This window comes from Podarcis cretensis, assembly GCF_951804945.1.
Source record: "Podarcis cretensis genome assembly, chromosome: 4".
Lineage (NCBI taxonomy): Eukaryota > Metazoa > Chordata > Lepidosauria > Squamata > Lacertidae > Podarcis > Podarcis cretensis.
Window position 1 is genome coordinate 39,260,744 of NC_137173.1, and position 13,343 is coordinate 39,274,086.

The 13,343-nt window shown below is 41.2% G+C and overlaps 1 protein-coding gene across 2 annotated transcripts in view; it reads left to right on the forward strand.

Annotated features, from left to right (window-relative positions):
- Nucleotides 1-8,938, forward strand: part of LOC307215406 (TPA-induced transmembrane protein) — a 32,701-nt gene extending 23,763 nt beyond the window's left edge. Inside the window, exons 7-10 of one of the 2 annotated variants that reach the window (XM_079974605.1) lie at nucleotides 2,156-2,491; nucleotides 2,829-3,146; nucleotides 4,628-4,779; nucleotides 5,709-8,937. In XM_079974605.1, coding sequence (XP_079830731.1) covers nucleotides 2,156-2,491; nucleotides 2,829-3,146; nucleotides 4,628-4,779; nucleotides 5,709-5,813 — 911 coding nt within the window. In that variant the 3' untranslated portion in view covers nucleotides 5,814-8,937. Of the gene's footprint in view, nucleotides 1-2,155; nucleotides 2,492-2,828; nucleotides 3,147-4,627; nucleotides 4,780-5,708 lie in introns of both variants that reach the window. The other variant, XM_079974606.1, reaches the window with a different exon arrangement.
- Nucleotides 8,939-13,343: the final 4,405 nt, after the last annotated feature.

Below are 13,343 nucleotides of genomic sequence, written 5' to 3' on the forward strand. Positions count from 1 at the left end.
CCTATTTCTACTACTTTGTTGTTTGCTGCCTTATGCTCTTTTGGGAAGATAAAAAGGTAAAGGTAAAGGTACCCCTGCCCATACGGGCCAGTCTTGACAGACTCTGGGGTTGTGCGCCCATCTCACTTAAGAGGCCAGGGGCCAACGCTGTCCGGAGACACTTCCGGGTCACGTGGCCAGCGTGACATCGCTGCTCTGGCGAGCCAGAGCCGCACACGGAAACGCCGTTTACCTTCCCGCTGGTAAGCGGTCCCTATTTATCTACTTGCACCCGGAGGTGCTTTCGAACTGCTAGGTTGGCAGGCGCTGGGACCGAGCAGCGGGAGCGCACCCCGCCGCAGGGATTCGAACCGCCGACCTTTCGATCGGCAAGCCCTAGGCGCTGAGGCTTTAACCCACAGCGCCACCTGCGTCCCTTTGGGAAGATAAACAGACTAGAAATTTGACTCCTTTACCATTTCACCCCTCCGTCTCTCCTTCTTGGTTACAGACAGTGGGGAAGTCAGGTAAGCAGCACTGCCCTGCTGCCTATTGGAGAAGAGGTGAAAGAAATAGGTGCATATAGGCACATGTGGCGGCCTTGCCTGAGAGCGCAAAATTTGGGGGGAAAGAAGATTTAGAGAAATAAGTGTTGTCATGGGTCAAAGAGTTGTAGTGTGCTCAGTGGTTTTATTTACTGTCTTAAGTGTGAGGAATCTCAGACCCAAAGGCCGATTATGGCACTCCAGGCCTCTCTATTTGGTACTTAAGACTCTCTCTCTAGGCCATGCCCTTTTTGAGTGCTTTTGCCTGGCTAGAATGTGTCCCACATTCAAAACAGGGACAATAATATTCAGGAATGCAAAGCTTCCTTTAGCTTTAATATGGAAATGTTTCTCTTCTCACTATCCAAAGCCCTGAGATATGAAAATATCAGAGACTCTTTTGAAATGGAAAAAGATAAGACCGATTAATTTAATTTGTTTATAGTTAAAATGGGCCGGTGTGTGTGTGTGTGTGTGTGTGTGTGTTCAATTACCATCAAAGTGTAGCTGTTATGAAAGCACGTTCCCCTGGGAGTATCCAAAGCAGAAGTAGCTATATTTCTGAATACACAGTGCAGAACTGATCAGTTGACAATGGACTACAGAGGCAAGATGTACTCTGTGTTTCGGCTCACCTTCGTATTCTGCATGATGGTGCTATCTGGTGAGTACTGCACCATGGCAAGCTAGTTTAATTCAGGCCCTGGGATGTCAGTGCCTGGGGTGGCAGGGCAACTGTTGGTCCCACTAGGTCTGATGCTACCACCCCCTTTTACATTTTTTGGTCAGGACTCCAAGTGAAAACTTGTGGTTTTGCTGCTATACAGCAGCTGTCCATTACTCCAGGAGGTATTTTAAGGTAATATAGCGGTTGCTGCAACAGCAGCTGTTTTCAAAGTGCAGCTAGCCCTTCTCCACTGCTGCTCATTAGCTTATGCAGGAAGTGGTTGCAGGAATGGGTGGTGGTGCTCAGCCCAGAAACATCAGCTGAAGTGCCTGCAGCAGCCACTGCTGTCTTTGTTTATCGAGAGCAGTGCAGTGCAGTGGGGTGGAAGGTAGCTCAGTCCTGCTTTTACCCTTACTGGGGATGGAAGAGTTCACATTTAAGTTCTAGTTCACATTAAAAGTTGGACCTACTATATTCGCCCTTACCAAAACAGGACATGAACAGCAATGGAAATCAGTTTAATTTTGCAGTGCAGTTTTGCAGCCAAGTAGTGTGTACAAAAATGCATATACTAGGGTAAAGTGTGTGTACATATGCATATATTAGTGAAAAGAAAATATAAAAATGGATTTGGGGAAATTATTTTGCAAAAAATTGTGTATTAGGCAAAATCTGCATGGAAACAGGTACATTATGTGAACTTTGCACAGAAATGTAGGTGCTATTCTTGAGGACTATAAAAAAACAGCGGTGGAAATTTGAAGAACTGAGCTTAAGATAGGAGAAATGAGAATCTGAGATTGCCGAATTTGACCATCCCTATTTATGAAAATACCGTAGGCGTCTGGTTGGCCATTGTGAGAACAGGATGTTGTGAGAACAGATGGACCATGCCGAATTTTTCTTATGTTCTAAGCATTTGTTGAGCTCCCAAGAATTTAAGCAGTCTTGGCTTCTTTTGTAGGTGCAACACAGGTGATTCACGAGCGGTTTCGGAACATCACAGCAGGAGAAAATGTCACTTTGCAATGTCGTCTGGCCAAAAAGCACGATGTTGTTCAGATCACCTGGCAGCAGGAGCAGGGGGAACAAGAGACCAACATGGCTACTTACAGTGAGGCTGGTGGCACTACAATACTGAGTAAATTCAAAAGAAATGTCCACATGTCCCAAAGTGGACTGATGGTTTCTGCTATCACCTTCCATGCTGTTACACTCAAGGATGAAGGCTGTTACAAGTGCATCTTCAATGTATTTCCCATAGGACCCATCACAGGCAGGACATGTCTCAAGGTCTATGGTAAGAGTCATATGATCTTAGAGGAAGCCTCCGATCTTACTGGAAGGCCAACAATGCCATGTCATTCCTTTTGAGCAAGAACATTTGTACTTGAAAGGGCAACGTTTTCTACATCAACCCTTCCCATGCTCTCAGATCAGCAGAGGGGGCTCTCTCTTTCTTACATCCAATGGCAATGACAGGTACAGCCTTCCCTTGGTGGTGCCTTGAACTTATGAGTACACCAAGACCTCTTGCCATTCCAGCACCAAGTGGAAGATGTACCTGCTTTCTCAGGCTTCTTAGTTTTTAATTAGCAGTTACAAAGACATTTTAACTAGCTTCTTTTGTTTTAAAGCTCTAACACAACCCCAAGTGATGGTGAGGAGTGTATTGGATCCAGGCAATTTTGAAGAAGAAGTGGTGGAGATAAGCTGCTCAGCAACAGGGAGACCAGCTCCAGAGATCACCTGGAAGGTCACCAAACCTCTTCTGGTGGAGCCAAAGCAGTATGTCACCCAGCACCTAAACCAGACAGTGACTGTTGTCAGCAATTTTTCTTATGTCTTCCTCAAAGATGTCTGGGACAACACAATAAGCTGTGTCGTTCATCATCCATCTTTAAACACTGAACAAGAGGTGACTTTACCTGGGATTATACCTGGGATTATACATGGTGAGTTTGAATTTAGATGATTCTGGGTTTAATTTACTTACTCTTTTTTAAAAAAAGCTGATTGCATAGAACATTAAAAAAGAAGAAGACAACTTGATTGCAGGGTGTGCCCATCACCTCTAGTCTTTTAGCCACTTTTCTTCAGGGTGCTTGAAATTTTGTGGCTCGTTGTGATCCGCATTGTTGGGCACAGGTTTCCCCATGAGTGGAGGGTCCTGCTTTTGGCCAAATCAGTAGTTCTATAACATTACTTTTACTTGGCACTCCCAATATTTTTTAGCACTCTGTAGAATATGCATCTTCTAAATGCACCACCAATGCCACAATCTGAACAAAACATGGATTTTTTTGGAGGTGGGGTATACGAAAGAGATTTTGAAGACCATACTACACTTTTGGAATAGCTAAAAATGAGACATTGTTTTCTGGTTGGTTGAAAGAAAGGCAGCTTCACAAATCATTATCTTACATGTGTTAAAATCCAGGACAGAAGATGGGGAGTGAAAATAAAATGATGTCCTTGGATGTTGACTGTGATTCTGGCTGTGTTGTTTATATAATGTGATGAATCTTTCCATGATAAAATACATACAGTGATACCTCGGGTTACATACGCTTCAGGTTACATACGCTTCAGGATACAGACTCTGCTAACCCAGAAATAGTGCTTCAGGTTAAGAACAGTTTCAGGTTAAGAACAGACTTCCAGAATGAATTAAGTACTTAACCCGAGATACCACTGTACGTTTATAAAGAAATGACATGTTAGGAAACAAGATGGTACTTATGCCATGGCACTTCCTCAGATACTGTGCATATGCCAGTGGTAACAACAACAACAACAACAACAACAACAACAACAACAACAACAACAACAACAACTTGTATGACCAGCATCCACACCTGCCTACAGCACAGATGTTATAGTGCTGCCAAAATGCACACCTTTCATGACACACAGTGTAGATCTTGGGGATCAGTTAAAGAAATGGAGGGACAAATCTATCAGTTTCAGTTTCTCTCAGTTTCTCATTTTCCCAGTCTGAGATACATTTTTCTACATCAGTTTTTAAGTCCTCGTGACATTTCAACAGCATTTTAGTGCTAATGTCTCATAATGTACACATGCCTGTATGCACATTTGCATGATATACACATTTTACAAGGCAGGTTTCCCTAAAATAATGTGTTTTAGTATCCTATTTTCACTTATATATGCATTTTTATGCACACATTTCCCCAACATCTGTACCTTTGCACATGCTAGTTGGCTGGAGAACGACATTGCAAAATTCAGATAAGTGTAATTTTTGAAGGATGGCTGTGTTTGGGTTCATGTATTGTTTTTAAACTACTAAGTGAATTGAAATTCCTCCCTATTGGTATATAAGCTGAGCTTATTATGTATAGACATAAAGCCATTTTCCACTACTTTTTCTGATGCTGTTTCAGTAGCAATTCTTATTCATTTATTTTTGCAGTTCAAAATGAAGATCTGCTGCCAGGAACTTCTGCCACTATTGCAATTTGCATTTTGGTGGCCATCTTTTCCCTTGGTCTATTGCTCTTTTTTATCTGGTACCGCTGGAGGAGGCTACACCCAGCCAATGAGAAGCAAGACCTTCTATGCATGGTAAATATATTGATTGATTGATTGATTGATTGATTGATTGATTCAGAAAGAAAGAAAGAAAGAAAGAAAGAAAGAAAGAAAGAAAGAATCTGACAAAGTTGTACAAAAAAGTTTTTTTAAAAAAATTATCCACAAGACTTAAGATTTCAGGCTTCTAGAAAACTGAATTTCAAAAACAAGATTCAAAAGTTGAATTTGAATTCTAAAATATTGCTGCATTTTGTTTTTTGTTTGTTTTGTTTAAAAAAACCTCCAAACTTCTTTATGCCTTCTTAAGTAGCAAAAGTTTACCATCCAGCCTCTTTTATGTTCTAGATATTGAGGCAATTGATTTTGCTGTCCTACAGAGCATCCTTAGGTGACAACCATCATAAAGTTCACTAGTAACTTGGCACCTCGGAATGTTTGTAATGCTTCAACATTCTGTAGAAGTGACAGAGAAGGAAGAGAAAAATTGGTACAAGCTTTACAGCAGGAAAGGTTCATAAACTTCCCAGCCTAAGCTGCAATACTAGAAGGTGCCCTTTCTCCATTCTGTGTACAGAAGTCTACTGGACTAGCAGTTGAATCTGATTTCAGAACTGGTGATGGAACAGCAGACTAGCTTAGGGGATGATGGGTAGACCATGTAGTACATGCAACTCCAGTAAAGGGGACCATTGAAGCAGGCCACCAGTTCTTACCAGCACCTGCTCTCTGAGGTCCTCTGCGTAACAGTAGGGATGGCCCTGCTGCAAAAACTAAACTCCTTTGCATCTTTAGAAGTCATCATTCTTGCCAATGGTTTGAAGCCAATATATATGGTCAATGTGAGAAGATATTTCCCTGCTGCAGTTTCTGAAGAGAACACATTTACATGCAAAAGTCAGCGTTCTTGAACTGCCCATCTATTTCACCATCTTTAAAGTAAAATCTCTCTCTGTTGATAGGTTCTTTCTGTATGTCCTGGATGCACGACGGGTGCAAGCTATTCCTATACTCAGGAACAAGTTGTAGTGGAACCATTTCCTGAAGAAAGCCCTCTGAACAGATGAAATATATTTTGGACCAACAACACCAGACTTTTTAGAATGTGAACTCAGAATGTTTCTGTGTGAACAGAGAATTGCCTGCTGGATTCTATATTACGTTCATATAAAATCTTCAGTAGGATCTTCAGGAATTAAGCTACGTTGCCCAATATTATGATTATTTATTTGAAAAATCTGTTTATATAGACTAGAATAATAAAAACAGAACATATTTATTTGCTACATATTTTATGCATTGTGGCCACTGGAATTCTGAAACTGTGAACTCCAAGGGCCAGTTTGCTGTTGTGACACTTAAAAATGCAGTGGAAATTCAAATGAAAAATGACTCAGTCCATCTGATAAAAGTGAGACAGACATGACTGGCTTGAAGATAAAGTTCTGATTCTGTTGCTGGGTTAAGGGAGGTGACATGTATGGAAAACACATATCAAAATACTTCAAGACCATTAAGGGAAAAAGGAAACTCATTGAACCTTTTTACATCATGAGTATATATGTGAGGCAGTCACAATAAACAGCTCACTAAATATTGAGAAAGCTTGGGTGTATATGTTATATTGGTGAATCATAATAAGAAAAGAAAAAAAGATGACTCTCATTCACTCCCACCTTTGCTAGTGACCAGGGCTGCTCCCTATTTTCTGGTATCTAAACCTGGTAGAACACTTCTGGTTTGCCTTTTGGAAAGATGTTAGGATGCTTTTAAAAATACACCAAAGGGTGGTTCTAAGCTGGAGTTGACCTTAAAAGCTCTAAACCATTTGAGACCAGCCACTTTCTCCCATGTATACCTACCTAAGTCTTGAAATCCTCTTCAGAGGTGCTTCTTCAGATGCTTCTGGCAAGTGAAATGAGACAGGTGACTACCGGGAAGAAGATGCTCTTGGTGGTAGCAGTCGGTTGTGGAATATTGTAGAATTGTAGAGTTGGAAGAGATGTAGGGTCATCTAGTCCAACCCCCTGTGATGTAGGGATTTCAACTGGCTGTTATAATTAAACAACATGAGGAATCACAGTTCTCATAAAGGTGTCTCAGAGGGTGACCTCCGAATGAGATTGTTATAATGGTTGCTGTTTTATTTAATTTATTTGTCGGTGGTTTATATGAGAAAAAGTCTCAAAGCAACTTTCTAAAAACTTTTAGAATCCATAGTTTTAATGGTGTTAGCAATGTCCCAGTAAGCCAGAGGAGTGAGAGTTAATCATAAAAGGAAAAGGAGACAAAATCATTATTAGCCTAAGCTTCCCCGCGACGGGGTGAGCTCCCGTTGCTCGGTCCCTGCTCTTGCCAACTTAGCAGTTCAAAAGCACGTCAAAGTGCAAGTAGATAAATAGGTACCGCTCCGGCGGGAAGGTAAACGGCGTTTCCGCGCGCTGCTCTGGTTCGCCAGAAGCGGCTTAGTCATGCCGGCCACATGACCCGGAAGCTGTCTGCGGACAAATGCCGGCTCCCTAATGGTCAGGGGTCCCTTTACCTTTACCTTAATATCTCCAGGTGGGGGCAACAGCTCATTCATAAAAGAAAAGGAAAAATGCCAGTGGGGAAAAGTTGCGTCATCATTCAACATACCTTTTCACAGGATAGTCTTGTGAGGGGACCTCAAACTCCCAATTCTTGCAATGTTCTTTTTTATCAGACCCAATGCATAAAACTGTGGCTCCTATTTAACTGAAGTCATTGGCTATATAATATTTTATTATGCAGTCACATCATATTCCATTCTACACAAATCATACCAAGAAGAGGGTTGTATTCTCTTGGGCTTGAGTATAGTTGTCATTTTCAGCTAAATGACTCATCGTTGGATGGGAAGAGTGTCTGATGCCATCTGGTGGTGCTTCTGCGATCAACGGCAATGCAAGCTGAAGTCACTTCTGAGCTTCTTAGAGAAACACCACAGACTTCACCTCTTGCATTTTTGGTCTTCCTCCCTCCTCCACTATTTACACCCCCCCCCCATACTTATAAATGTGTGTGAACTGAGCATGCCTTATGCCTCTGGAGAAGGTGGCGGTGGTGTGGTTTTGTCCGTGAAAATCCATGCAGCAATATTAATGCACCACCACCTTCTCCAGAGGCATAAGTCATCTGCCTTTAAGGTGCTATACTTTGTGTGCTTGCTGAAGCATATACAATGCAGAGTCCTTTCTACAGACATATCTGCCAATGTGCAAGGGCACAGTGTAGGGGGGGCAGTGGAGCAGTGGTCCAGGGTGCATATTTTTGAGGGGGTGCAATGCAGGCACCCCTGGAGCAGTGTTCCCTCCCAGTGTCAGTGGAACCAACAGAGAGGTTACCGATGGACTATATTGTCTAAATTTGTTCATGCAATAGTGATAGACTTTTATTTTCTGCAAATCTATTACATATTCTCTGTTCAAGAATTGCTACGCTTGGAGTTTCTATTATCGCATGATTACAGGATTGGGACTATTGAAAGGCTTGTTTGCCTCTGTGATATTGATTGATTACCTTCCGTATTTTGTTCATACAATATTGATTTATTTTATTATTTGTATCTCCATCATATATTCTCTGTTTAAGAATTGTGAAATAATACAGGTTATATATATATATTTTTAGAACATTATTAGCCTCAAAATATATAATGAGTTTAAAAAAATGTTCAGATACAACTTTCCAAAGAGACCTGAAGTATTTATATTAGGAATGATTGGAGTGGAAATACCAAAAATAGATCAAAAACTGTTTATGTATGCTACAACGGCAGCAAGAATTTTACGAACCCAAAAATGGAAAAAGCAGGAGCTACCAACGATAGAAGAATGGCAGGCGAAAGTAATGGAGTATGTGGAAACGGCAAAGCTGACCGGACACATCTGAAACCAGAGTGAGAAAGTGTTTCAGAACGAATGGACTAAATTTATATTATACTTAGAGACTCACTCTACACATATAAAGACACTAGCAGGACTGAGATAGTGCTCACTTCATGAGAAGAATCAACATTCTATTTCAGACAAGTAATGTTAAATATAGGATGGAGATGTTATAAATGTGCAAAATAAAATGTAACAGAAGGAAACCAGAAAAAGGACGGAGGTAAGTTGAAAGCTCGGCAGAGCAAATGATATAATGGTTGTTATGGTATTATATAATTGTTAAAAGTTGAAAATTAATAAAAATTATATACACAAGAACATTATGTTCGTGTTGCCTGTTATTGCTTAAATAACAATATTGCTTAGGAGAGACAGGACTGAGATGTGGAGATATGCTTCAGAGGTCCAGACTATGGGGAGCTCCAAAAAATTAATAATTATAATTTGGATTATAATTTGGTCTTCTTTATTTTAGTTTTTTATTTTAATTGGATTATGATTGAATATATTAATTGGATGGTTTTTTTATTGGAAAATTAATAAAAGTGATTTTTTATTAAAAAAATAATACAGTGGTACCTCTGGATACGAACAGGATCCATTCCAGAACCCTGTTCGCATCCTGAAGCAACCGCAACCCGCATCCGTGCGCGATTCGCCGCTTCCGTGCATGACATCATTTTGACCATCTGCGCATGCGCGAGTGGCGAAACCTGGAAGTAACATGTTCCGTTACTTCCGGGTCGCTGCGGAGCGCAACCCGAAAGCGCTCAACCTGAAGCAACTTCAACCCGAGGTATGACTGTATTGCTTAATATTGTCTGTTTTTGCAACACAGGGGATTTCCTTTGTCACATACCTCTCCCAGAGTCAGCGGAACCAACAGAGAGGAGCACCGTGTCAGGCCATGCTGGGGGCACTGCTGTGGGTGTGCCTCATTCATGCCTGCCAAGTACTGTGTTGAGTGCTCCTCCTGTGTGGGTGGGCAGGCAACACAGTGTGGCTCTTCTTGTGTGGGGGTCGCTCTGGCGGTGTCAGTGGTGAGGGCTGGGGGGCTGGGGTGAGATCCTCCACCCTTTGTGACCCATTCCCTGGCACACACACATGCTCCCCCCAGCACGCATGCCCGCCCCGGGTACTGGGAGCTCATGGTACGCGGCTGCCTATGTGTGAACACCAGGATGGGGTTGAGCTGTTATACCATGATGGAATGGAAAGGGAAATAAGTGTAGACCCACTCTTGACCTTCACATGGTTACAATGGCTTGGAAGACAGGACCTCAAGAGGGCCAAAGAAACAGCCTGCACATGAAAACATATTTGGGTTAAGGATATTGTCTGTTTCTTCAGGACACAGCAGTTTCAATAATCTATGTAAGAGCCTAAAATGTTTTAAAAGAAATTGAACAAAGTTGGTGCTAGAAGACCAGTATATTATATCGCCTATTAAGGCCTTCAGACAATGTCGTTACTCTTCCAAAGTCACTAGAGTGGCACTATCTGTTTAATGAGAACTAATTCAGTGCAATTGTGTTTTGTTTACTGCTGTTTCTGCCAATTTCGTCCGAGGCCTTATCTGATCTCAGAACTGGGCGCCCCTTTAAGATCTATGAATTGAATACCTCTTAAAATAGTCTGTTACCTCTTGACTTTTTCATTGTTAAACAGGCAGGCAGAAAACAATGCTCTATACAAGAGTATCCTTTTCAAAAACCTGCTTTCCCCTTTATATCAGTTTCATGAATCTGTGACAATAAAGAAGATGGCTCTTGTACAAATTCAGCAGGAACGCTTAAAAAGCTGACTGGTTTGACTGCTAAGCTTTTTCCTTAACACTGGAACAAAAATTATAGATTCATTTCATTGCTTAAGGAAACAGATGTGCTTAATTTTTGTTTATTTTCAAAACGGGGTAGTGCAAATTCATCCGGTAATTAAGAAAGAAAGAAAGAAAGAAAGAAAGAAAGAAAGAAAGAAAGAAAGAAAGAAAGAATATATATATTCCTCTGGAGCTGTTAAAGAGTAGACACCATCATTTTGATGACGTAATTATGGCTGCTGATAACAATAACAGTAATTTGGAACTGTTAAAGAAGAGGCCATATTATTATAATAATTTATTGGGGGGGGGGGATTCAAGGCAACTTACATGTTACAGTAATATATATTTTAAAAAACCAAAAGAAGTAGTAATTAACATATAAAAAGTAATCAGGACCCTTCCCAAAGGGCACCTGGTGGTAGAGGAGAGAGTTCAGTTATAGAATTAAAGAGTTGAAAGGGACCACAAGAATCATCTAGTCCAACCACCTTCAGTGCAAGACTATTTTGCCCAAATCTTTGCCCAAAGATTAAGAGTCTCATGCTCTACCAACTGAGCTACAGTCTTTACAGAATCTTTTTAATTTGTCAACTTCTCAACCCAAGCCTTTCAAAGCTGAACAGATTTATTGGGGAATTGAGATCCCAGAAATGTCTTTCTTTTTCTTTTTTTGTTAAACATGATAGCGTCCTATTCCTCATTTGGCATCTCTTGAGATTTGCTATACACAAGAGCCCAAAAAATGAGCAGTTGAGAGATTCAGAAGCAAAAATAATACTATGATATTAGCTGGAATAATTTTTTGCATTTTATTTTTTTACGTTTTTCTTAATTTTTGACATTAACATAACAATAACAAAGAAATAAACAAGGGAAGAGACCAAGGCTGGGCAATACATTTTTGCACCTGAGTCGAACCAGAAAATGGCTGAGTTTGGTTTGAGCCAGGGGTCAATTTCTCTTGCAAAACCTATTTCCAAACTGTGAAAAGTGTGGAATGAATGGATGAGAGAAATATCTTGTGAACAATTCAGAAATGAAGATGGGATCAGCGCCCGGTTTAGGGTATCATAGGATGATTTCACCGCAAGGGGCACCAAGCCGAGGGCACACAAAATTATAATAAATAAAAAAGGAATTATTGTGTAAATAATAAATATTTAAGTGGAGGACACCAAATTTTGTCCTTGCCATAGGAAATGTCCAGGGGTTTGGGGGGTATTTATTGGGGGGGGGTTGGCTCAGGTGTGGACAGCTTGGGTGCAGGCTGCTCTGCATGCCATCGCTGCTGCCAGCCTGAGCCAGCAAAAGAGGCCTGCATGAGAGCCAGTGTGGTGTAGTGGTTAAGAGCGATAGACTCACAATCTAGGGAACCGGGTTTGCGACTCCACTCCTCCACATGCAGCTGCTGGGTGACCTTGGGCTAGTCACACTTCTTTGAAGTCTCTCAGCCCCACTCACCTCACAGAGTGTTTGTTGTGGGGGAGGAAGGGAAAGGAGAATGTTAGCCGCTTTGAGACTCCTTCGGGTAGTGATAAAGTGGGATATCAAATCCAAACTCTTCTTCTTCTTCTTCCTCCTCCTCCTCCTCCTCCTCCTCTTCTTCTTCTTCTTCTTCTTCTTCTTCTTCTTCTTCTTCTTCTTCTTCTTCTTCTCTTTCTCCCATTTGGTCTATTAGCGTCTCAGGCTGTCCTCTTTTTGTTCTTCAAGATATGGCAACTATATATATCCTGTATGTAAACTTCGTGCAAGTAAATCAGGAAGAAAGCTCGATAAACCAGTCATCTAGGAGCTCTAAGAGCAGCAATCAAATTTGTGTTCCTTAGGAAGTGGCAGCTGGATGACTCAAAGAGCTATTATGACTCAAAGAGCTATTCTGCAAGAATGCAACCCAGACCATTCTTCCAGACTGCCTTGCTCACTCACTGGCTGCACACATGAGAGGAGGAGGCTGAGGTTGGTTAGAAGATGGGTTGCCATATTTTAAAAAGTAAAGTAAAATAAAATTCCTGACGCCTGCAAAATTGTGATTTCCCCATTTTTACACCCCAAAACCAGGACATGTCCGGAATTACCATGATTTATGGCAATCCTAGTGACAAATTTTCAGTTCCTTTTTTCCCATGAATATTCAAAACAGAATCTAAAATGTAGTTCCTTATTGGGGATGCTCATTCAGCATTGTATAAAAGGCAGGACAAACAAATTGGGAACGAGTAACCAACTCCAGTCAGGTCCTAAAGGGCATCTGTTAAGACAAAAATGCAGAAACACGGAAAGCTGCCTTAAATTGAGCCAGATCATTGGCCTATCTACCTGGAGATGACAGGATTTGAAAGCTGAGGTGTTCCGCATGCAACACAGAAGCTCTACCAGTAGCTGAGGCTCCTGAACACCTGAGGCTGTTGTTGGTGTTTTATTTTAGATCTTGTTGTGATTTATGTGGAAATTGTTGTTTGACTGTGTATTTTTTAATGTTTTGTTTATTGTTTACGACTACTTTTGCTATGTTGTAGTTAATGTATTGAACTGTTGTATTTTTTCCCCATGATGTAGGCCATCATGGTTTAAATGGTATGGATGTATGTATGTATATATGTCTGTATGTCTGTATGTACCACTGAGTTAATGCCCTCCCCCGATGAAAGCTGCTATGGAGATTTTCTCCTTCATAATACTAGACTAGAGCTCCAAGCATCAGCCAATCAAGATGCAGGGAACTGAGGAGCACAGGAAGCTTCCTTATCCCAATTTGGACAATTGGTTCATCTAGCTCAATAGTATCAACACCGGGGATGGGGTACATAAAGGCCACCCCCACTTCTGAGCAAACCTCTAAGGTCCAAATGCCTGCGGTGATGGAG